At 38.7% G+C, this 26455-nt stretch overlaps 1 protein-coding gene across 1 annotated transcript in view; it reads left to right on the forward strand.

The window, feature by feature from the left end:
• The window catches only part of SLC30A5 (solute carrier family 30 member 5), a 28212-nt gene that overhangs the window by 662 nt on the left and 1095 nt on the right, over positions 1-26455 (forward strand). The window contains exons 3-15 of the mRNA XM_074952660.1: positions 2055-2121; positions 3775-3860; positions 5139-5226; positions 6100-6187; positions 8976-9052; positions 10111-10281; positions 11003-11291; positions 11683-11891; positions 14473-14630; positions 15441-15570; positions 19253-19484; positions 22308-22534; positions 24104-24232. Of these exons, the coding sequence (XP_074808761.1) occupies positions 2055-2121; positions 3775-3860; positions 5139-5226; positions 6100-6187; positions 8976-9052; positions 10111-10281; positions 11003-11291; positions 11683-11891; positions 14473-14630; positions 15441-15570; positions 19253-19484; positions 22308-22534; positions 24104-24232 (1951 nt within the window). The remainder of the gene's footprint in view (positions 1-2054; positions 2122-3774; positions 3861-5138; positions 5227-6099; positions 6188-8975; positions 9053-10110; positions 10282-11002; positions 11292-11682; positions 11892-14472; positions 14631-15440; positions 15571-19252; positions 19485-22307; positions 22535-24103; positions 24233-26455) is intronic.

Genomic DNA, 26455 nt, shown 5'->3' on the forward strand with positions numbered 1-26455 from the left:
ATCGTTTTTTGGGCAATGAATGCCTGGGTTTCTTCCCATTGGGTTTGGAAAAGATTCATTCTGAAAGAAAAAAAGTTTTTCATAAGAAGTCAAGGGAGTTTGTGCCTTTTGTGTGCTGCATGACAGGTTGTTAAAGGGGCAAAACCTTCCTTGTTTCTGGTGGAATGTACATTTAGACACAGTATAACAGCTCCTGACAGATAGTTGTGCAGGAAAAAAAGTTGAGATGCTGTGTTGTCCTATCCAGCTACTGGGCCTGCTTTTCCTTCACCCCTTTTTAGGTTTTCATTTTCAGTGTGGAATCTATAGGTACTGATGTAGAGATGTCTAGAGCGTAGCTGCTGTGCTTTGACTTTCTTCTTAGATAAAGGGTAATCTAAGCATACTCTTGTCGTGGGTGATAAAAGGATTTGTGTTGTGGTGCACAGCTGTATGATGCTACAAAACTAACCATTTAATTGATAATAGAAATACAATGGTAGATGTATTTAAAATGATCATCGCCAGTTCTAGTAATAGTCCCTGTACTTAAGAGGAAGAATACCTCATTGGAGTCAATACTATCTAAATCCTAATATTTTAAGCATACTTACTGTAGTTTGAGAAACTATAGGGAAGAAGGGGATTTTTTTAATTCATTCATTAAAGTGCTCGTAGTTGTTACTTTTAGACAGATGATGTAATGACAAATACTGAGGAAAGAAAATAAATCTGTATCTAGAATATTTCATTTAAGTAAAAATTACAAGTAAAATCAGTATGGTCTCTCCTTGTGCTACCCTTTTCTTTGGAAGGAAGCTAAGCTGCCCTCCACTCTAGAATCTTACTTCCTACATCTGTTGTCATCCTTAATATCTTTGCTGGTAGCTGGACCAATACTAATTTAAGCTTGGCTCATAATGAGTTGTGAAAGCTGTGCTCTAACTTGACAACATTGACTAATATCAATTAGCTTATGTTCCCATTTTATTTCCACTTTTGGGTTTTTCACTTGACTATTCCTGAACAACATAATGTTTTTTTCTTTTAGTTCATTTTTTATGGTTGTTGGGAAGGTAGGATATTGGGTATACTGTTTCAGGCCAGTTCTAGTAGAGGTGTGTGTGGGTGAGTGGCTTTATTTAGTTTTTATGCAAGGAAGAGGCACCTTAGAAATGAAAATGTAACAGTAGTATTATATAATCATGCTCCCCTTCAAAACTCTCTTCTTTTCTACACATTCACTTATTTTGATCCATACTAAGTGTGAATTAACAACCATTTGGCTGTCCTCTGCCAGACTTGTGTGGATGGCAAAGTAGGCAGGACTAAAATTCATCTGCTACAAAAAGTTTACTGAACCTTATGGCTACTTGAATAGCTGAAATGGGCTATGGGCAGGAGTGAAAGTAAAATTGAGCTCTTACCGGTACAGGGCCGGCTCTGGCCCCCTGGGAAGGGGTGGGGCTGGGGTCAACTTCCCCAGCCAGCCTGTCTGCGCTGCCTGACCCGCACTGCCTGGGGCTCCAGCAGCAATTTAAAGGGCCCGGGGCTCCAGCCACTGCTGCCGGAGTCCCGGGCCCTTTTAAATCGCGGCCCCAGGGCAGCTGCTACTTTTGCCCCCACCCCACATTGGTAGGCGGGGGGGCAAAAGGGGCAACAACATTAAAGCACTGCCATGGCAGTGCTTTAAACATGGTTCTTTGCTGCGGCCGATGTGGGGTGCAAAAGGGGCAGCGACGTTAAAGCGCTGCCGCAGCAGTGCTTTAAAGTCAGTGGTACAGGCCGGTACTGGCGGCTACTTTTTCCTGGTACGCCATACCGGCCCGTACCGCCTTACTTTCACCCCTGGCTACAGGGAACAGAACAAGATTGAGTCACTATTGTTTTTTCCCTCTGGCAAAAACTAGGTAGCATTCATTTAAAACACAAGTGGAGCTATAGAATAATTACTTGTACAAGGGTTGAAACAATTGCCTAGAACTAGTCTGAATAATAAAATAGCTATATTTGACCTTTGTCTGAAAGTGCACTACTTGAACTAGTACGCTGATGGAGAATATTTCCCCTAACAGGTCTGCATTTTTTATGGTTTTGTTTCAAAAGCCATTTTCTTCTGGAAAAACTGTGACCAAGCGCCAGGTGAGTTGACTTAGTCTTGAACACTCACTTTTAGATAATCTGGGACAATATGAATAATGACTCTAATAAAATATTTAGTTGCTCACTGAAAGTGAAAGGGATGTTTTGGTTTCATCTGGAAAATGTGGCTGGGATTTTCAAAATGACCTAAGTGACTTAGGAGCGCTAGTCCCATGGAAAATTACACCCTGCATGAGCACCCTGTGCTTTACCAACTAACATGCAAATAGCTGTAAATATGAAGAGATCAGTCCTGAGCTGCACCCTGCGGAATGCCTCCTGTACCAGGGACCAGGAGGAGGAGGGTGGCCCAGAGGATTGTATTGTGTGGGAGGGTCTGGGCCATCAGCTTTTCAGCCCCTTTGTGCTGATCCGACAATGCAGAGGAATCCAAGCAGTTGTCAGAATGGAGCTTGAAATATGGAGAGGAAGAACTTTTGTCGTCACCCCTTCCCTCTCCCCGCATTCATCTTTATATGAAATAAATAAAATAATTGATTGTGCCACTACATAGTAATTTGGAATCTATTTAGTCTAGAGGATCTGAACCATTGTATCAGAAAATGTCCTAAAGGTAAATTTGGTTTGAGACAGCTCATGACAGAATTTAAAAGAAAGTGAGAGGGGGACCAAATTTCTTGGCTTTGTCATACATCAGGAAAAATCTATCTTTCTGTCTGCTAAAGGTTTTAATTTGGTCTTAACTCAAATATTGGATTTTTGGCATATGAATAACTTGAGTGGATTATTTAAAAAATAAAAATCGCATCCAACTTTATCTAGTTGTTTGTCTGGTTTAAAACTAGAAAATACATCTATTGTTTGCAGTGTTGTTGTAGCCCTGTTGGTCCCAGGATATTAGAGAGATCTGGTGGGTGAGGTAATATCTTTTATTGGACCAACCTTCTCACCCACCTTCTCTCACTAAAATACATCCTAAGTAGTTTTATTTTAATAAAAATGAGCTGCATCTCCTGATTAAGACTTTTAAAAGTCTTAATCATTCAGATCTTAGGTGCATGCTTAATTGGAAGCACGTAAGTAGTCCCAGTTGACTTCAATAGAACTACTCCTTGGGATAAAAGTGTATGTGTATGTGTATGTGTATGTGTATGTGTATGTGTATGTGTATGTGTATGTGTATGTGTATGTGTATGTGTATGTGTATGTGTATGTGTATAAATATAAATATAAATATAAATATAAATATAAATAAATATTTGTAGGGTCAACGCCTTAGTTTTGTAACGTTGAACAACTTTATCTAGCACTGTGCATGTTTGTCAGATGTATTTTATTGTGTAATACACTGAATGTCAGCATTTTTTTGACCACTAAGTAAATTTGACTTCAGCCTAACTACTGTAACCCATGGATTTTTTTTAAAAAGGTACTAAACTACATCGAAAGAACTTGCTGCTGTGATAGAAAGTGATAAAAGTAAAGAATTTCAGCCATAAAATGTCTTTCCAAAAGTAAACATAATGGGGCATTGTGACGTAGTTAAGACAAGTCAGACTGTTTTAATTTCTGAAGATGCTCAACAGCATACATTTTAATGTTCCTTTAATGTAGTGGTTGGTATGTGAATTGAATGCAAGATGTTTTTGGAAAGCAGGCAGAAAATGTTAATAAAATGTTTTTCTTTTATAGTGGATCAAAATAGTTAAACATGCTGTTGTTGGCTGTATCATTTCACTTTTGTGGTTTTTTGGCCTCACTCTTTGTGGACCTCTCAGGTAATGTACATGCCTGAAAGTTTATACAAATAAAGTATGCTAGCTTAATTTTTTTTATAGTTATTTGAAATATCAATTCTGTACACGTAATTTCTTTTTAAATGAAATGTGTTTGAGAGAAATATACTTCTGTTTGTTTATAAAAATAAATCCTCAGAGGAGCAGCCATTATTCAGTTCCTGGTTTGCTGCAGGACATTCTAGTTCACTCTTTTAGCGTGCAGGGGCTGAGCGTACTGTGGTGATGGTAATACTCTTAGGTCTGTGTATAGAAAAAGTCCCTTGCATTATTCAGTTGTGGTCCCTTTAGTTCATTAAGTGGCAATCTTGACTGATTCAAAAAGGATCAGAAAAAAGATGACAAAGTGGGACTTTCAGAGGTGAAGAGCTTCAGGAAAGCCTCTCTCTGAATAGGGTATGGAGAAAGGGCTTAAAGCTATCAAATTTTGCAAAGGTTAAGCTTTGTTTGCCTTAAAAATTGGTTTTTAGCTCTTAAGATAGCAAAGATGTCCAAATGTGAATCAATTTACTGCCCTGTTCTCAGGTCAGCTGAAAGTTCCAGTGCCTTTGTGAATGCTAGAAGTCTTCCCAAGCAGAAGCGGTGAAAATGATGTGTCTTGTAGTCACTTTTACTGCTGCTATTAAGAAAACTATGGACATCTGTAAAACTGACAAACTGTCACTTTCAAACTTCTGCTGCTTGGGAAAGCTACCAGCAGTAGATGAAGTCACTGGAGTTATGAATGGGGGATGAGGATCCAAAAGTGAGAACTATACGTTGTCAGCATTGAGGAGATTGTATGAGAAGGGAGAGTAGTGGAAATCAACTCCTCAGTAATCAGAAGTTAACAGGAAAAGAAAAGGTCCTTTTCCCAGCCAGAGAACAGGGAACTTAAGATTTATCAGACATTATTGTAATATGAATATTAATTCCATCTTGAGCAGTTTGATTCTTGGTGCTCTAATAAAGCACGCTACTGTTTAAAAAGTGTTTAGGTAGTTACTGCTACTCAATTACTGTACATGATCTATTGTTTGAGCTAGAAAATAGGTGTGTTTATGTGATTTGTCGTCATGGTAGAGTCTATAGTTCAGGGATCCAGCTGTTGAGACTTCAGGTTCCCTACCATCCTTTTGAATTGTACAACGTTCCTATTGAAGCCATAGAGTAAATCCTTGACCTCTCTTCCATTTAATTTTAGTTGAAACCAGGTATATCAAGCTAGTGCATCATATTGAAATGGACCTGATAAAAATTGGTGTCTCTTTTGTTTTGTAGGACATTGTTGCTGTTTGAGCACAGTGATATAGTTGTTGTGTCACTGCTTAGTGTATTGTTCACGAGTTCAGGAGGAGGACCAACAAAGGTATTTAAATATTTTTTGCTGAAAATAAAGTTATACATTATAAAGTTCTAAATGTAACAGGTATTCAGGAATATAGTAGAGGTAAATCTAATTGTTTCAGACTCAAATTCATAAAAGGGGTAGGTAAATTATGTATATTTTAATTTTAAATGTAGGAGAAACTGCAATCTGTACTTCCTTTTTTAATGAAATAAATATGCAACGGGTGCATATACAAGGAGTAACAACATGAAAAGGTGTTTGAGATTCATGATGATGAAGAGATGCAAGTTTATCATTTGTATGCAGAAGAAACTTAAAATATAGTGTTTTGCACTTCTATAGCACTTTCCAACCAAGGACTTCAAAGTGATTTACAATACTAGTAAATTAAGCTTCATAGCTCTGTGAGCAGAGAGACAAGGAAATATTATCCCCATCTTATGGATGTTTCAACTGAAGTACAGAGAGATTAGGTAACGTTCCCAAGGTCACATACAGTGACCATAGCCATATTCTCAAGACAAATAATTCTTATAATACCTTTCATCTATAGATCTCAATGTGCTTTAGAAATGAAGCAAATATGATTATCCCCATTTTACAGATTTTGGGGGGGAGGGGGAGGAATGAGGCCCAGAACTGCAGTGACTTGCCCAAAATCACCTAACAAGTCTCATAAGAGCTGAATATAGGTGGGTTGTTTTTTTATATATATAACCAAGATCTCTCTATCTGTTTCACCAAATGTAATTTTTGCTTTAAGGATTTTGTTTTGACTTTGTTTTTCTCGTGTTTACACTTACACGCACACACCCTTTGCATTTTTTTGCAACTTTTAATGTTTGTCATCCAAATAAACCATTTTATATTGATTCCCTTTTGTCTTTCCAGACAAGAGGTGCTGCATTTTTCATCATTGCTGTGATCTGCTTATTGCTTTTTGATAATGATGATCTCATGGCTAAAATTGCAGAACATCGTATCCTTTCTCACCATGTGTTTGGAGTAAAAGTGTAAGTTAGCCTTGTTTCAACTGCATTTTCCTCTCCAGAGCATTGTACTTATGACTGGAAAGAAAAGGAAATAGTCATTCTGAGCAACTAATCTAGTCAAATGCACGGTCATTAGTTACTTTAGTGATAACAGCATCAGCTATAAATTTGCTATAAATAATTACAATCTAAATGACATAATGACAGAAAAATCCCAATTTAATTGCAAGGCCCCTTCAACTATAGAAGCCTCTCGGTTCAGTTTTCCCTCTCAGAGAAAGTTTGAGGACTATGTCCGTGGAGTTGTGGATGCTCAGCACCTCATAGTATGTCTATATTGTGCAGTTAACCCACGTACCAATCCACGCAGGTTAGCCTAGCCTGGTGTGAATCTCCCCACTGCAAAGCTGTATCTACACTGTTTCTGCAATCCCATGTGTGTCTGGGGTACATCCCATGATTTCTTGTGCTGAGGTGCTCAAAGATTCTTTTTCAGTCATTCTGTTAGATGCAGGAGAGCTTGTCTGTCCTTTGGGAGGAATTGTGGGAAGGGCATTAGAGGACTGTTGGTATTCGAGTGATTTAGCATGCTTCCTCACTGCCAAGTTGGCAGGTTTCAGCCCAAGTTAAAGAGGAGCCTGGGTTCTAACCTACACACTCAGCTAGGTAAGATAGACCATGCTTAAAGCACCTCCAAATCTGAGTCAAAGGTTTTTCTATGTGGATAATAAGGAAGTTAAAACCAAGGTAACAGCCCAGGCTAACTGTGCAGTGTGAACATACCATCAGAAAATCACACTGCTTTGGTGTCTATATGTAGGAATGCCTAATTTTAGACATCCTCTGTTAAAAAATTTTGACCTGAGTATCTACTTGGGTCTTGCAGCATGCTCAGAAGATCAACCATCTTGGGCCCTTTCAGACGTGGGAGAAGAAAATGAGTTTGCTTGAATGTCTCGGGTGATCTCAACTCCCAAGATAAAATTTGAAGAGTGATGGCCTATAAAATGCTCAAGAAACCAACTGTAAAGAGCTTGATAGGTTAAGATCAGCACTCTGAATTACAGTTGGAAGTTGATATATGCTTCCTGTGTGAAACACCTCTTAGTGGAATGTCCTTCACTAACTAAGCTTTCCTCAGAGTCTTCAAATATAACCCAGTTTGGAGCAGATTGCATTCATTGTTGGGTGATAAAGGTAACAGACAAGATTCCTGGAAAATAGTAACACAGTGGATAAATATCACTGCCAAAATTTCTTCTAGTTGACTTGCCCCAAACCTTCATCACTTCAGTCTTATCTGCATTGAACTTCATGTAGCTGGTCTGTTGGAATTATTAACTATATTGTAAAGTATTAATATTAATGTGGAGACAACTAGACACTAATTTAACCATAAATTCCTTTAAGTCCAAAGGCTGAATAGTGTTTTATGCAATTGCTCTAAACATGCCTAACAGTCTAAAAATAAGCAGTTACTACACCCAATACAGTAACAAAGTATTCATAAGCATGTGATCAGTATACAGTACTTACAAATTAAGCCAGACCTAGGGGAAACTGTCTCATCCTGATGTGCTCCAGCACAGTTAGACAAAGAACCCTCTGATTCATAACTCTTTATACCCTTCAACAAACAAATGATCTAATAGCCAATTACCACTTTAGCTAACAACTAATCTGAGACAGTTCGCACTGATTTTCAGTTTTCATCCAGATAAGTTATAACCTCTTTCCTCCTTATTTCTTCCCCTCCTTCCTGCTGATCAACAGCTTTTACATTACACCTGGGTTCACAAAGACTTTGCTTTTAAGATACCACTGGGATGTGGATTGGGAGGGTCCATGTTGGCTCCTTTTAAGACAAATTCTTTTTGTCTTATTTACAACCTTCTTCTAAGAAACTTTCCCTTATCTCAACATCCCCTGCTCCATTCCTGCTAGCCTTATAACTCATTATTTTCACGCACTTCCTTCTACTTGCTGGTAATGGTCTTTCTTTACCAAACTTAAGATAACTCTAATTCTTTATTTTCATATTTATTCTGCACGGTCTCTCATCCACACCCAAGCTTACCAATTGTCTTCCTTCATTTTCTGTTAGACCAGTTTCAGTTGCTTCTAAGTTAAAACATAAATTTTGCCTATTCAAAAGGAATAATTTTTTAAAATATTTTATCTTGATTGCACCTCTTTTTATTTGTCAATTTCATAAATTTTCTCAAGTTTAAATTTTTGTTCGGAAACTCTTCAAAAGCTATTAATGACTGTTTCATACTTAAGACATTTCATTGATAAAGAAATACTGTAATGCTTCCAGTGAAAATTCATCTAAATTTATTTCTGGTATCCAGTTCATCCTCCTTAGTCCAAATAATTGCCAGATTTAACATTAATATTAAGACTAGCTTATGTGAAATATTTCAAGTTCTGTCATCGGGTAACACCATTTTTAATATTTTCCCTACGGAAGCAACAGACTTACGGACTTCTGTAGTTTAAAACTTTAGAATTATCAATACTTCAAAGCTTAATTTGATTCAAATATTACTTTCTTTAAATTGTTTAAATTGTTTCCTCTACTGATCTCCTATGGTATTTACAGTTTCTGTTCCTCTGGTATGCCTGTAGCTGTGCTTTCATTTTTTTTTAAATAACCTCAGTAAATCACTTGTGATCCTTATGAGAATGAGGTCCTATTAGTTCTGTTGAGATGTGATTAGGCAGCTGGAAGAGGGTTCATTTGGAGAATCTTCCTTAACTTAATTTGTTTAGCTGAGGGACATCATGACAGTGCTCTTACCCATGTTCTTCATACAATCATTGCTTTCCTAGGAGTTGCCGATCACAAGGTAAATTGCTTTCTTCTGTAATCTAGATGCTGAATTATTGAATGATGTATTCATAAAAATTCTGTGAAGAGAACTGCATTAATTCAAAATGTCCTATCAACTATTTACTTAACAGCATTTTATTTAATACATAATCTGAACGTATCTATTAAATTTGTTCCTTTTTTACTTGAAGTTTTATTTCAATTGTGACTTAGATATGCACGATCCTTAATAGACAAGTCCTCTGTTCCATAGTGTTATCAGTCATTGTCTTGTGTATCTGTCTCTTTCCCATGCTACTTGGAGCCTAAGAGCCAGATTCTGATATCCTTGCTTGAGTTGGGTGGTACCCCAGTTTTCTCTGTAGTCCTATTTTAATTAGTGGGGCTTTTTACTGAGTAAGGTATTAGAATCATGCTGTATGAGGCTTATTGCTGTATTTGATTGGAACTGTCCAGCTAGTTAGTCTTGTTGCTGGAACTGCTGCCCTGCAAATGAGAAGCCAAAAAGAAAATACTGAATTTATGACACCGCTAGAAAACATTGGTCTTATTTAAAAATAAATCAGACAGATGAGTTAAGTGAAATTTGTTAGCCCAGCACAGGGTAGATTAGACCTAAGAAATACGAGAAGCTAATTTTGTATACGTAAATATATTTTGTAAAGATTAGGGAACAATTTCTAAAGAAAAGGTTGGGGAGAAATGACACAGGGCTTGAATGAAGATAGATAAATACAAAGAGTGTGGGTGATATAAAATGATTCCATTTTATTTCCAAACATTTCCAGTGTGCTACTTTGTGGGTGGAAGAAGGGAGAATGGCCAGAGAGAAATTGAAGATGGAGTTCCAGTTAGAAATACTGGGAGTTGCAAACTAAGTCATAGAACGTTACTGTTAGCAAATAAAGCTTATCTTTGGGGGAAAGGGGGAATACCTTGTCTGTGTCTTATGTTAATAAGTAAAAGAAGGCAATAAGGAAAAAAATATTAATATTCTGTCATGTAAATATTACTTATATTGGAGTGAGGTAGTTGACTCTTAAGTACTGCTAATAGGATCTATCTGTGTTCCAGGGTGGAGTGCTGTTGCTGGTACTGGCATTGTGTTGCAAGGTTGGTTTTCATATGGCTTCCCGAAAGCTCTCTGTAGATGTAGGTGGAGCCAAGCGTCTTCAAGCTTTGTCTCATCTTGTTTCCGTCCTTCTGTTGTGCCCATGGGTCATCGTCCTATCTCTGACAACTGAGGTAACAGCATAGCAAGTGTTCATCAGCAAAAGTGACTGATATTCTAACAACTGCATTTGTAAACTGCAACATATACCTTTCCTTTACAAGAATTTTATTTTACATTATTGAAACTACTTTTCTTGAGATTTTTACTTGGAAAAATAGATGGGTTTTTATATGCACAGTGTTTCTGATACATTCGTCTGTGCGATTTGTGGGGGGAGGGGGGGGGGTTGCTCTCTAAAGACTCCTAAGAAGAGGATATGTTGGACTGTGTGCAGTAGTTTGGTTTCTCTACTAACCTTACAGAGACAGTGATGATGAAGATACTGTTTCTCTTGGGGAATGCATGTTCTAAATTTGAGGCTTTTACACCACTATCTTTCTATGTAGGGATAATTAAATCAATAGAAAACATTTTTATAGCAAATCAACTTCATTAATTTCCTAACTGGATGTTTTTTCTAGAGGATTTGTTCTAGTTCAACCACAGCTATTGGACTTGAAGCAGTAATTAATTCAGGGAAGTTCTGTGATCTGTGTTATATAGGAGGTCAGACTAGATGATCACGATGGCCTTAAAATCTATGAATCTGTGAATACCTGTTTATTTAAAGTGTCTAATGTATAGCAAACATGCAATAGACTAAATACTAGATACATAAACTGGTACTATATATAGGTGACACATCTACCAACTTGTGATCAATATTACTCAGAATTTTTGTTTTTATCACAGAGTAAAGTAGAATCCTGGTCCTCTCTCATCATGCCTTTCGTAACTGTTATCTTTTTCGTCGTGATCTTGGATTTTTATGTGGAGTCCATATGTTCTGTCAAGATGGAAGCCTCAAAGTGTGCCCGTTATGGATCGCTGCTCATTTTGATTAGTGCGCTGCTCTTTGGCAGCTTCTGGACACATCCGATAACGGATCAGCTTCGAGCTATGAACAAGCCAGCACATCATGAAATCACAGAGCATGTTCTCTCTGGAGGAGTGGTAGTGAGTGCCATTTTCTTCATTTTATGTACGTATTCCTTTTTTCCCCTTTAAATGATAAACCAGTTAAAAATAATTATATATTACTGAAGATCACCAAAAATATTTCTCTGTAGAATTCCACCACAGTTGCTTCGGTGGGTTCCATGGATGAGGGGGGACAGCACAGTATTGTAAACCCACAGCTACATTCATAATTCATTGTCTACAAAAAAGGATACAGTAAATCTGTCTGCTTGTGGAAATGATTATCCAATCTAGTATAACAATAAAATATAGTGTTAGTCTTGAAAATGAAGCTGGTGACTTTCACCACCTTGATATGCTTGTGGAAGTTTTAATCACTGATAAAACACTTGCATTATCAATCCACCATAAAGGTTAAAAACAACAACAAAAACATCTACCTCTCTTTGCAGCTGCCAATATTCTGTCCTCCCCCTCCAGGAAAGGGCAGAAAGGCACTCTTATTGGCTATTCTCCTGAAGGCATTCCTCTATATAATTTTATGGGTGATGCTTTGCAGCATAGTTCTCAGTCGTTACCCCGGTTTATTAAAGAGTCGCTGAAACAAATCCTTGAGGAGTATGACTCTAGACAGATTTTCTACTTCTTGTGCCTAAATCTGGTAAGTGTACTTTTTTAACTCTAATGACAAATCATAGTAGAAAAAGAGTCAATCTTTTTAAAATTTACTGGCAACTTTTAATATGAGCTTTAACATAGAATCATAGAACCTGAAGGCACCTCGAGAGGTCATCTAGTCCAGTCTCCTGCACTCAAGGCAGGACTAAGTATTATCTAGACCATCCCTGACAGATGTTTGTCCAACCTGCTCTTAAAAATCCCCAATGATGGAGATTCCTCCACCTCCCTAGGCAATTTATTCCAGTGCTTAGCCACTCTGACAGGAAGTTTTTCCAAAACTTAATTAGTTTTGGCATAGTTAATTTAATGGAGATCGGATACATTTTTGCTGGATCTTCTGTGAAAGACAGGATAGTTTGACTTACAGTTGTACTTGTCAGGTTAATATGAATAGTCATGGCACCTTGTATGTATTTGTATAGCGACTAGCAAAAATGGCCTCACTCATCATTGACTCTTCTGGGCCCTACTGCAATATAAATATACCCTGACAAAGCATTGAATGCATTTACAAAGACTGGCTCCTGTTTCCTGCCCTGAAGACCTTACAATCCAATACACACAAGACACTCCATAGTAATTCAGGAACGAGTGTTGAAAGACAGAGATCAAGGTATGAAGGATTTCTGAAATAAATCGACTTGAAGAAGTGGAGAGGGTGGTTGGTGGACAAGAATTGGGAAAAAATTCCGGATGTGTGGGACAGGATGATGGTGTGATGATGGAGATGAAAGATGACTGAGAAACAAAATGAGTAATTGGCAGTACGAACAAAATAAAAAATGTAGTGAGGAAACAGGGGAGATCACATAAGACCTAGAAATATGAGCAATGAGCTTGAGTGCCTGCAGATAAGATAGAAAGTGGGAAGTTAGTTGAAGGCATTCAAAGGGGGACGACGACAGCAGTAGAGGGAGATCAGTTTAGAGTGTCATTTTGGAATAGACAGGAATAGAGATGGGAAATGGGGAAGCTGCATGGACTAAGATTATAATAATTGAGGTGTGAGATCAAAGAATGCACAAAAATGTTCACAAATAAGATTCTAGTAACTTTCCAGGATTGTGAAAGTTTGGATGTGAGGGGAGTAAATTGTCAAAGGGTATGTTGATACTGCGGTTAGACAGCCACAGCTGACTCAGGCTCATCGGGCTCTGGCTGAGGGGCTGTTTAATTGCAGTGTAGACTTCTGGGCATGGGCTGCAGCCCGGGCTCTTGGATCCTGCGAGGTGGCAGGGTCCCAAAGCTCAGGCAGGAGAAGCCTGGAACTGAACACTGCAATAAAACAACCCAGCAACTAAAGCCCTGCAAGCCTGTGTCTGCTGTCATGGGACAGCTGCAGGTTTTTAATTGCAGTGTAGATATATCCAAAGATGACTTCAAAGATATGAATGTAGAGGATGGGGAAGTTAATGGAGAAAGAAGGAACTGGAGAAGGATTAGGAAGATAGCTTGGTTATATAGAGACACAGATTTAAAGATAACAATGGGTCATGCAGAAGGAGATATATGAGGTAAGTACCATCTTGCTCTCCTCAAGACTAATTCCTAAACTACGTAAAACCATTAGTTAGCAAAGAAAATTGACATAATTTCTATAAAGCAACCTCCATAAATAAAATTTGTAGTGACTGAAAAACACTTCTGTTAAACTACATCTTAATGCAATGGCTTTTTGAAACCTGCTCAGTGGATAACAAACCATCCATTAGGTGACAGTCTTTGGGTAGACAGCCTTTTGATTTGTTACAAATAATGCTTGCTTGGGAGGAATTCAAAATCAGTGTTCGGGACAGTTCTTACTGAGTAAGAGGGCTTGTGTTAAGACTTTTTAAGAGGAGTACTTTCTTCTGCAGGAGTTTAATGTAGCCAATATATGCTGGTTGGTCATACCAGGTGTCTGAGGTATTCGCTAACCACTTAAGGAGTGCTCTAGCTTTGATACAAGTAATTTATGAACAGCAGCTGTCCAATTTTCAGATATTCATAATCCTCCAGGATGGACAAGTCGTGATCTTAAAAAAGCACCCACCAAATGAATTGGTAAACTGTCTGGCTTCCAGATGTCCACATAATTACCATCATAATTAATGAGAACTGTTTCCCATGTTGACTGCTTTGATAGACACTCTGTAGACTAGATGGGTTTGCTGATATTATTGTCCTTTCAGCCCAAGAGATCAGATCAGAGTTGTGTTACATTGGAATGGCAGTGTGTATGAAACTCCCTGCTCAGTGCTGTTTATATTGATGTGTTTGTAAATAAAGAATTCTAGTTTCCCATACAGGTGCTCTCGCTTTTATAGAAATTACATTTGTTTGTGCAGAAGAGGGGGAATTTTAAAATGTCTGCATTTACATTGACTTTTAATACAAAACTTAATATTACAATCCATTGTTTTGTAGACTAGGGTAAAACTGGTGCAGAAATATTTAAACCTTCTAAAATTAGTAGTGCTCTTATGGCAGAGCTTCATGCCAACTGCATATGCAAAATAAAAGCACAATTTCATCTCATAACGTGTTACAAGAAAAAAATCAAAATTTTTCTTTCGTTTTAGGCTTTCACTTTTGTGGAACTCTTCTATGGAGTGTGGACCAATAGCCTTGGTCTAATCTCAGACGGATTTCATATGCTTTTTGATTGTTCTGCTTTAGTTATGGGACTTTTAGCAGCTCTAATGACTAGATGGAAAGCAACCCGCATATTTTCATATGGGTATGTACACTGACTTTTACGTAATTATTTTGAAGAGATTCTGCTAGTTAGTTATAGGTCCTCATTTTTTCCTGTTAAACACAAGGGACTAGGGGTATGTTCCTAATATGAAATGTTTTCATGGCACTTAATATTTCAACACTTTGTTATACCTCCTGTTTCTCCCTGCCCCTCAAAAATGTCCACCAGTGTTATGAACCCATTGTGCTAGTCTAGATCAGTCAATTTTTCAAAAAGAAAATGAGAGATTACATGTGAAAAATACAAGCAGTTATATCGGCATGATTGCAGGAAGGGATTTGGAATTGTGTGTGTACATGTTGAGATATTCAGAATTTAATGGAGTATTTAGCCATGTAACTCCCAATGAAATTAGGGAATTTAGCCACACAATTCTGCTAGCCAGCTTGACAACTATCAGCCGTAATGTGTGTAGTATAACTTTTTTAAATTGATCACTAAAACTTTGTATTTTGAGGACAAGGCCAATTATCTCATGGCCATCTTTTATCCCTTTTGTCTACCTACCATCTCTTTATTTTGTCTTCGATTGTAAGCTTTTTGGGGTAGAGATTGTGCTGTGTTGGGAAAGCACCTACCACGTTGTGATGCTACCAGAGGACAGAGCTGAAAATAATTGTGTAATGTATTTGTCATGGTACTTTGTTCTAACACTGTGAAAAATCAAACTGACTTGAAAAGAAAATACTGTATTAAATGCATGAATAAGCCAAAAAATATTTTCAAATATGCTAAATCTAGCTATTCCTCAATCTTTCTAAAATGTACATTACACTTGTTCACTTTCAGGTATGGCCGTGTAGAAATTCTCTCTGGATTTATTAATGGCCTTTTTCTAATGGTAATAGCTTTCTTCGTGTTCATGGAGTCTGTGGCCAGACTAGTAGATCCTCCAGACATAGACACAAATATGTTAACTGTAAGTTTTGTCATTTTCTTCTGTTAAAAACAGTTTGTTACTCCTGTTGGATATTTATTCCTTAATTTAAAATTAAGATCCACTTATCTGTGTAGTGGGGACTCAAATTATATAATGTCAAGCATTTGTTTTCAGTGTGACTTCAAAATGTTTCTTTGCTTTCTATTATATAGTGACTAATAGAATTAAAAGTCAATATGTCTAAAGATAAAAACTTTGTTATATTGCCTGCTTCTAAATACGTTGTCTTCTCCTGTTTAAAAATAAAAAAATTATCTCAACCTATTCAAAAATAGGTAAATTACAGAAGTAATTCCTTATATTACCATCTTAGTTTTATAATGAATGGCATTTGTGGGTTGGAAAGGGGAATAGTGTCATTAGCTTTGTGAACGAAGCTTTAATTATTTGATCCTCCTATTACATGGAAGGAAGTTCCATTTATCTACAAAATAAACTATTGAGTACAGTAACTCCTTGATTAATGTTATGTTCCTGAAAAAGGCTACTTTAAGCGAAACAATGTTAAGCAAATCCAATTTCCCCATAAGAATTAATGTAAATAGCGGGGGTTAGATTTCAGGGAAATTTTTTTCACCAGACAAAAGGTTATTTTTTTTTTTATATATGGAGGAATGGAAGAAGGGGAGACAGCATGGCAGAGAGAGACAGACACACACGGCGTGTGTGTGTGTGTGTGTGTGTGTGAGAGAGAGAGAGAGATACGCGTTGCCCTTTTAAGTATGCTGACCCCACTCTAAGTACATTGCATTTTTAAGTAGATCAGCAACTTGAGATAGCAGCTGCTGCCAGCAACTCCCTCCATTCTGAGCCCTGTCGTGTCACCCCCCCCACGCTCTGTGGAGGTGAGGATTAGGAGTGGGGGGCACCCTGACATTAGCACCCTTCTTCCCCCCACCCCCTTCTGCACAGCAAGCAGGAGGCTCCTGGGAGCAGCTCTAAGGCAGAGGGCAGGAGCAGCACAGGGCAGTAGGGGGAGGGACAGCTGAACTGCCTGGCAATTGATAGCCTGCTGGGCAGCTGCCTCACAGGGAACTTAGGGGAGCAGGGAGCTTGTGTGTGTGTGTTGGGGAGGGGGGACATGCCAGTCCACCCTGGTTCCAAGCCCCCCAGCTAGCTTCAATGGGCTGCTCTTTCTGCAGGAAGTGGACAAAGCAGGCGGCTGCCAAACAATGTTATAAGGGAGCATTGCGCAACTTTACACAAGCATGTTCACTACACAAGCATGTTCACTAACTGATCAGCAACATAACAATAAAACAACGTTAACTGGGACGATTTTAAGTGAGGAGTTACCTCTAAAGTTAGCTAAGATACAATATGGTAGGTGTGCCTCTAGTTAAAACCATGATGGAGCTGTAAGTAGTTAACATGCATTTTAAATCAGTCCAAGCAGGTCATTGGAGTTGGTCAATAGAAGCATCTAAATATATCATACTTGGTAACTGTAGTGTGTAATTGTATAGCTATAATAACGTGTCTTATCCTTGCTCTATTTTATTACTGCATACAGTATATTATACTGCTGGATACCAAATTTTTTTAAAACAAGATAAGGGTTTTGATCGCTGGAGAAATAGTAATTTCATAGTCACTTGCAAAAACATCAAACCATATAATTGTGTTAGTGTAATTGGCTGTTTCTCTGATTTGTGTGTTAGAATCTTTAGTCAGTAAAATCTTTAGTGTCAGTAACTTTAACTACCCTTCACTGAAATTGAATTAACTCGCAATTTCAGATTCCAGCCTCTTGATCCCCAGTCCAGTAAGATCTGGGGTGATTAAAGAAGTATTAGTTCAGTTCTTGGAGAGAAAAGTGCTGTATGTTCAGTAGCAATCTTTTGGGCAGAAAGAGTAGCACTGATTACTTCAATGGGAATCTTTCGACCTTGTGCCTTTCCTATAAGAAAAGCAAGGCTCAAATTGGATGGAACAAATCTCAAGGCTTCAGCAGAGATGTGAAGGAGCCATAGATCAGATTTCATATTAGCTTACTGTTCAAACAGGTGCTGATCTAAGTTCCCTTTAAGCTGCGTGGCCACGCAGCTGCCTATTAAGCCCCACACAGGGGCTCAGGGCTGCAGCGGGGAGAGGCACCCCTCCCCACTGGCCCCAGCATGGACCTGCTGCGGCAGGGAGAGGCACCCCTCCCCTGAGCTGCTGCGGCGAGAGAGGGCTGGGGGGAGTCCTCTCTCTCCCCACCGCAGCAGTGTGGAAGCCTGCACCCCCAAGCTCCTCATTCCTGGCCCCAAGCCCGCACCACCAGCCAGAGCCCTCCCCCCCCCCCCACCCTCTGCTCCAGCCCTGAGCCCCCTCCCAAACCTCTCATCCCCAGCCCCACCCGAGAGCCTGCACCCCATCCAGAGTCTCTCGCCCCCCCCCCCCATCCCTCCGCCAACCTTCTGCCCCATATTGGGGCATATAACAAAATTCATTCTGCATATGGACATAAAAAAATCGAGGGAACACTGGTTCTGATTACCGCAAGTAGTCTTAAAACCGTCATTGATGTATGTATGGGTGCAGCTGGATCATGGAATCAAAACTGTAGATCCAGTTTCTTCACAATTTTTGCTTTTTTTTTTTCCCCCAAGTTTAAGCCTTCACTTCCTGAACAAAAATAAATTTTACTTTTATTTTGTTTTTTGAACAAGTGTGAAGTTACCTCTTTCCTCCCATTGAAGGCATTGAACTTCAGTGCTTATATAATGACAGGTTTCAGAGTAACAGCCATGTTAGTCTGTATTCGCAAAAAGAAAAGGAGTACTTGTGGCACCTTAGAGACTAACCAATTTATTTGAGCATAAGCTTTCGTGAGGTACTGAATGCATCCGATGAAGTGAGCTGTAGCTTACGAAAGCTTATGCTCAAATTTGTTAGTCTCTAAGGTGCCACAAGTACTCCTTTTCTTAGTGCTTAAATAGACACTTAAATACTAAATTTTAATAGTGTAATTTAAAAGAGACAGTCATCTGGAGTTAAGGCCTATCTCTCATACTGCTTTCAGGATGAGTTCTGTGGCCACATTCTCCAAAGGAAAGCTTCCTATTCCTGTACCCTCTGCAGTAGGTGAGGGTTCTTTCTGTCTCCTTCCTAGCTGGCATTTTTCTGTTAGTTTTCCAGTCTCTTCATGCAAGAGTGGTGGAGAGTTATTTGTATTGTGGTAGCACCCCCAATGTACTGCTCAAACCCAGAAGGCGACATGGTCCCTAAACATTTACAATTTAAGAGGAAGCGTGCAGGTCCTTTTTAACTGTTCCTGTATGTTCTACTTGATAAGTGATTCTGGGGAGTTAAGAGAGAACTTTTGCTCTATCCTCAGAGCTTTGTTTCTTGTGGGAGAAGTAGACAAACTCAGTCTCACTTAGTTGAAAGCAAAGTTGTTTGTCTGTACCTGCTGATACCAGATTTTTAAGAGGAAAAGAGAAATCCTTCATATGAAGAGAAGTTTCACTTGTGAGCATTCAGCAGCAAGGGAATCCTCCTGCTATTGTCATTGTTAAATACAGCAAATTGGATGTGCTATGGAAGTATGTTAGATGCTGTTAACTTGTTTGCTAGAACAGTATATTATTTCTGTTAATCTGAGTGTTTAGAAAGAAATCAAATTGGATTTAAAGGTTGGTTTTTTTGTTTTTTTTCTCTTTTCTCCCTCTCATAGCCAGTCTCAGTTGGAGGGCTGATAGTAAACCTTGTTGGTATCTGTGCCTTTAGCCATGCCCACTCTCATGGGGCTTCTCGTGGAGGCTGTCACTCACATGATCACAACCATTCACACCATGGTCATGGACATGGACACAGTCATGGCCATTCCCACAGTGACCACGGACACAATCACAGTCATGGACACTCTCATGGGTTTTCAGGAGGAGGCATGAATGCCAACATGAGAGGTAAGTACAAATTGTTTAATTTTAAAAGTAACCTAGCCTTCGAGAAACCTTTTACATCAAAGTATCCCATGTCCACTTTTCTTAATCTCTCTAAAACTTGTTTTCTGGCAGTCGTTTTACATAGCACAGATAGAGCTTTTTGGAAAAGCTTTTTCTAGCTAAAATGTGTTAAAGAATAAACATAATTTGAGATATTCCACTAGCTTCTTACCTCACACTTAATGTTCTCAGATTTGTGATGGTATGGGTCCTAGAGGCTCTTAATGTTGATTTCTTTTCATTATTATTTGATCCATAATATTTTTACAGTACCCAAAGTGTACTACATATCTTAAAGACCAAATAGAACTCCAAAGTCCCTGCATCTAATTTTAGATGGCATATGACAGCTGGTCGATTTAAAATAACTAGGAAAGGGATGGAGAGTGGAAGAACCAAGGTTAACAGCAATACACTTAAACAGTTACTCTATTTAGACACATTCACCTATTTAATTATTTGTACTGGGGTAGCATCTGTAGGCCTGAATTTCTGGTTCAGTTAAAGTGTTAGGTTTTTTTAAAAATAATTAACTTGTCACTTATGGTGTGACATCCCCTGGGGTACACTCTGGACTGGGGAGCCACTGTGTCCCCTTAACTCTCCAGCCTGGGGTGCCTTTTACTCTGATTTGCCGTCAGAACAGCCACTTCTGGCCTGCACATGCAGCCTTCAGCGTGCAAAATCAAACCCAGCTGAAAATATGGGTTTTCACACATGAACTGTATATAGGGTGACACCCGCAAATCCCCCAGTCTCAGCACTGGACCCCAGAAATGTGTCTTGCACTGCTTTGGACTCCCTCCCCTCCTCCCCGAACTGTGTAAGCTCATTAGAAGTCCACCGTTCTATCAAAGGGAATGATTATGCACCAGCCTTTACTAACTTGAGTAGCAATCCCCAAGCACTTCCGTCAAAACACACTGGTTTAGACAAAAAAAATTAAACAAGTTTAACTAAAGAGAGATTTTAAGTGATTATAAGTGGTAAAGGCATAAGTCAGTATTGGTTACAATGGAAATAAAAGATAAACACGGAAACCTTACCAAGCTAAATCCTAAACTTTATCAAGCTAAATAAGATTTGAAAGCAAAAGGGTTTCTCACCCAAAACTTTCAGCAGTCCATGCTAACTGGAAAGCCTTCCAGTTAGGACCACTCCCCCCCAGTTCAATGATGATTTTTTGTCTTTCAAACACTCTTGCTGCAGTGAGTAGAGATGGGGGAGGAGAGGTGGTCAGAGGCCTTTTTGCCCCCTTCTTATATCCTGACCCTTTTTAACTGGAAAAGTCCTTCCAGGGTCCTGGGGTCAGAAGTTCTATTGCATACATGCTCTGCCAGCTGTCCCTCAGGTGAATTGTAAATTTCTTCTTTACAATTCCTGTTGCTGAAGAACAGCTGCTTAAGCCGATGATTGCTCTTCACACCTGGCTGGAGCCAGAGTGCCTTTTACTCTGAAAAACTGATTTGTGGACATTACCCAGAAGTATAGCATATTAGTCAGAATCATACAATAGAATCTTATAACTTCATACACACTGTTGCTACACACACCAACAGGACATTGATGTTCAGCAGATTATAAATTTTCAAATTGCACCTCACAAGGGATACTTTGTACAAGTGTTATCATAACTGTATGAAAAGTGGTGACCATAATAGTATGGATTGTCACACTGGGGTAGCATCTATAGGCTTGAACTTCTGGTTCAGCTAAAGTGTTGGATTTTTAAAAATAATTAACTTGCTACTTATGGTCCGTGAGGAAGAAGCGAATTTTGAGAGGATTTGAGGGAAGAGAGTAGTGACTGGGTGGGCCAGGACTAGGAAGTCATTCTCTCTGTTTGGTAACACTGATAGTAGTCTGAACAAAGTCATAGAGATGGTTGTGAGCGAAGTAGACCAATGGGACATTGAGGCTGACATAGTTTTCATAGTTTGCCTTTACGAGCCAGCATGCAACACAATTTCTACAAAACTTTTTTTTGTAAACAGTGTTTGTCACTGATTCATAATATAAAATAATACTTCTCGTCAGTTCTGTTAAAGACCATACTAACCTAAAACACAAAGCTGGCAGCATTATTTTATATCTATATATAATATGTGTATCATATACTATCAGCAAGTATATTATAAGTGTGGTTACTTGCTGGAATCTTCCTGATAGTATGGAAAAAATACAATATATAGCACATCTACCAAATATTTGTCACATTGTCTACTATAAGAAGTTTTAGTGCGTAAGATGTATTGTTTCAAGCATTTAACTATCACAATGCGATATTATTTTAATTGAGGCGCTGAATGCAACCAAATAGCTGAGATGACTATTCTACACATCTGAATTTTTTTATTTTTTGTAAAGTCTGCTCAGCTTCTCACTACTTGCGTATTCTTTAGTGGGGGATGAAGTACCAGGATTAATCTCACGAACTATTAGTGTTAAAGATTGTTTTGTACCTTCTAAATGCAAACAGAGTACTAGAGTTCAAATGATATAAAACTTTAATCCTAGCAGCAGCAGCAGTTTGAGAGATGTAAATCACAGCAGAATTAGAACATTATCATTTTGTGTTTTTATTCCAACTTAATACTTGCCAGCATTAGAAACTATTTAGCATATCAGTAAAGTTTTCTATCATAGGTCCAAGACCAGAGATCCAAGAGAGAATTTTGATCCCTGTACTGAGAAATTTTATTTTAATACTCATGCTATATAGTCCATGTGCTGATGGCAACTAAATGCAGGTATTCAATCATTCAAAGTCTTATTTTGTTTCAGGTGTGTTTTTACATGTGTTGGCAGACACCCTGGGTAGTGTTGGTGTGATCATATCTACGATATTTATCCAACAGTTTGGATGGCTGATAGCTGATCCCCTGTGCTCTCTCTTTATTGCTACATTAATTTTTCTCAGTGTTATCCCACTGATAAAAGATGCCTGTCAAGTACTTTTGCTGAGGCTACCACCAGAATGTGAGAAAGAGCTGCACATTGCGCTAGAAAAGGTCGGAACTTAAACTTGTATTTTGTTTGTTTATATACAGTCTAGATTTATAGTGAGTTTGAGAACTGCATTTATTAACTTTTACATGCAATCATTCCTCATTGTGCCAGTTATCTTTGTCTAAGACTCTTGGGCATCCCAAATTTCTTGTCTAAGTTCATCAGTTTTATAGAGATACTTGAGTCTTTTTTGGTTTTATTAGTTTATCATTTGCAATTTTAAAAATCCATGAATTTTGTGGAATCAACTGTTTAAATAACAGTGGCAGCCATATGTTGCTTTTGCTTTTATGGACAGTTCATAACTCTAGACTAACTTGGTAACTCTGTAAACCTATCCAGCAGAATGAGGGAGAACTATTTAATACTTAGTTTTAATTATTAAACCCAATAAATTTCATAAAAGCTGGAGAGGTCTTTTTTTAACCCTAGCATGACCAGATTTCATTTGACTGCAGTATTCTTTCCTGGGCATGCAGTTGCAGTTTGGACAGTTTTCCAGTCTACTGTGGGACAGGTCGGCTTGTAGCAAATGGGGCTGCAAAACTGAAGCTAGTTCTCTTCTTCCCATTTGCAGTCTCTATTGCTGATTTTTTTTCTCCCCCTTCAGTCTAGACTGCTTTCTGCTCCTACTAAATCAGTCAAGGCCTGTAGTCTGTGGCAGCACTCTACTCCCATTATTAACTCTTATCCACTAACTGTTGCTCCCAGTGTTGACTCTTCTGAGTGCCCTGCTCAGAACCCCCATGGGCATAGTCCTGAAGTACATGGAGAGCTTTGTAAATCGGGAAACTGGTGTGGGAACTTTCAGGACTCCAGCAACAAGGGTATTCAACACTGCCTATCACCAGGGAATGGGGATAATAGATTCTAGCCACCAGGGAATGAGAGGATGGAATTAAATTGGGTGAGGGAGATCCATGGAGAGGAAGAAGAGGGATGAAGATGAGGATTGTGGACTTACATGATTTAGTGAAAGGGAGATGGAAAAGGAGATTGGGAGATGCAGAAGAGGGAATTGAAGTGTGAGTGACCTTGAGGTGGGATAAATAAAAACAAGAAACAAAACCAGAAAATCAAAATGCTAGGAGTGGGGAGAAAAAAAATAACCAGTATGAAACTTCATAAAGAAATATTACAATAAATAACCTAATAAGGTTCCATACTAAGTCCAACTAGGATATTGAAGTACCAGTTTATCTTGGTTATCATGGGGATAGGTCCTTAGAAATGCTTGGGTGCCCAAAGCCAGTCTCTCCTTTGATGCTACTATAGTCTGGCCACTAGTTGGGGACTCCACTTCAGTATCTTTGTCCCTCCTTTTTAGCCCCTACCCACTAATTTTTCATTTTGCCTTCTATTTTTGGCAATGATGGAAACTGTCCCAATTCCACAGATTTCTCTATGTAACAAAATTTCTATATATAGTGTTAAATGATGGCAGTTTATTTTGCTGCATAATAGTATCTACTGCATGAAATAATTGCCATTGGTAGCTATCTAAGTATGGAGGAAGGCATAAAGTAGAATAGTGCAAAAGTAATTCTTACTGTTAATGCAATTTTTTACAGATCCAGAAAATAGATGGTTTAATATCCTACAGAGATCCTCATTTCTGGTGCCACTCTGCTAGTGTTGTGGCAGGTACTATACATGTACAGGTGATGTCAGATGTCATGGAACAGAGAATTATACAGCAGGTAACTGTATAACACTTTCAGAAATCTTTTGGCTCTTCATATTTTACCCCCTGTAGATTAACCCTGAATATTTCAATCATAGGCTTAAGTTTGAAGCTGCTGTTTTAATGATTTCTCTAGCTAGTAGCTGATGTTCCAGGACAGGCCTTGTCAGTATTGCTCTGCTCCTCCTCCTGCTGTTATCCTATAAAAAGTTTGGTGGCTTTTGACATTTGAAAACGGATCAGCCAGTTTCTTTTGTCTTGCTTTAAAGGTGACCTGCAAAAGGATTTTTTGGGGGGAGGAAACTAGTTTTGTATTTTTTTTTTTTCATGGTATAACAAAAGCCTAAATGAATTCCTCAAAAAAAAAAAAAGGGGGGGGGGGGTGTGGGTTTTTTTTCTGCTTGTTTTGAATCTTAGAAATATCAGAAGCGTTAAGCCTATTTTTCCTTTGTTTTGCTGGAGGACTTCCTGGGGATCGGAGATGTATTTTAGGAACTCTCACCTTAAATGAAGGGGCAAGAGTGATGTGTTTTTTACGACATTCTCTCCAAAATTTTCATTAATCAGTCCAGTTAAATAGGTACTAACAAAGGTTTTAAACAGTCTGAATAAAAATCCCTTACTTCAACAACTCAGTTTTTTACTCTTGTAAATACAGTTTCACTGGTTCTCTTCTCATTGTAAACTGTTCCAAGTTAGATGAGACCTGAATTAATAATGTTTTTTAAAAAATGAGAGAACCTTTTCAGGCCCTCTTTATGTTCTAGGCATTGCTACCAGCTCTGCCTATAGTTGAGGTTGTCAGACACTTCTCATTATAAAGACCCTGTTTTTAGTCACTTTACCAAACTTTAACGATTAGGGCTGAAACTTTCCAGGCTAGATGTTTTCCTCTGACTTTAATAAAAATTAAGTTTCAGCAAAAATGATTTACTGTGGTTTGCCCTTGTTTTAAAAACAAAACATCTTACATCTGTTTTATTGAAGTTTTAGCACTTCCAGGTTTAAAGCAAGGGCTTTAGATTTGGTAGAGAGGTGGTCGTTTATCAGGGATGTGCTGCTTATTGTTGCTATGAAAAAATACCCAATTCATAAGCCTTTGGGAAATAAAATCTAGTTCATACATGCTAAGTAGAGACTTCTTAATTTGGCAAGTAAATTCTCCAAAGATTCTGTCTGTCCTGAGCATGCTCCATCCCCTTCCCTGTACTTTCCCTGCAACTCGTGCCCGTAGCTGCCAGGAGTTGCTGTTGCACTAGGCTTAGGAATTGAGAGCAGGAGTGTTCTTGATGCTTCCTTTTCTGGCACCCAGGCAGCATGGAGGAGGGAGCAGCCTAATTCAGGAGGGACAAGTGTGGGTAATGGAAGTAGATTAGAGGGCCGGGAGGAGGACTGGGAGTGATCTTGGGTGTGGGGCTTTTGACTGGATAAACCGTGCAAGCAAACTGGGAGCCAGGAAAAAAATGGTGTGTGGGAAGGACATGGGAGCAAGACTGAAATTGAGCAGGAGCTAGGGTGTGAGGCTGGGGCTTGAGGTCCACATGCTATGGCTTAGATTTCCAAAGGGGCCCAAACCGCCATTTGAAATTTGTTAGGGGTCCGCAAATGAAAAAAGGTTGAAAACCACTGATTTAAACCAAACTTTCATAGTCACTATTAATTGTGTGTTCCTCATTTTCTGGGTGCCACTTGCATTGAGACCCTGGGGTCTGATTTGCAGAAGTCCCATTGCACCGTGAGTGCTCAGAAGTCAATGGGTGCATATAAAGTCCTATACAATGCTAAGTACCCTGAAAAAAAATCCGATCCTAGGCATCTTAAATTGGGCACCCAAAATTATTGGATACTTTTTACCTTAATCTCTGTGCCTGAGATCCCCATCTGTAAAATAGGGGTGTTATAAAGGTAGTTTGTTTGTTTTGGTTTGTTTTGTGAAACACTTGGATACCATAGCGATGAGTACCGTAGTAAAGCCTGTGAGGAAATTAATAATTCTTTATTCAGAGCAGGATTTGAATAGGGTGCAATAAATGAGGCTTGAGGACACACATTGAACTGTGAGGATAAAACATAATGTCCATTCTTGCACTGAATGAGGCAGAATTCCTGAGGGAATAAATATGGAGTCATATTAGGATATATCATAATTCAGCCCCCTCAATTAAGCATTAAGGTTGCTTGTGCGATTCCTAACTTTTGAGTGCTTGACTTTTTCTCCCCAGAAATTCTAGCTAAAAAT

This window comes from Natator depressus, chromosome 5 (genome assembly GCF_965152275.1).
Source record: "Natator depressus isolate rNatDep1 chromosome 5, rNatDep2.hap1, whole genome shotgun sequence".
NCBI classification, from domain to species: Eukaryota; Metazoa; Chordata; order Testudines; family Cheloniidae; genus Natator; species Natator depressus.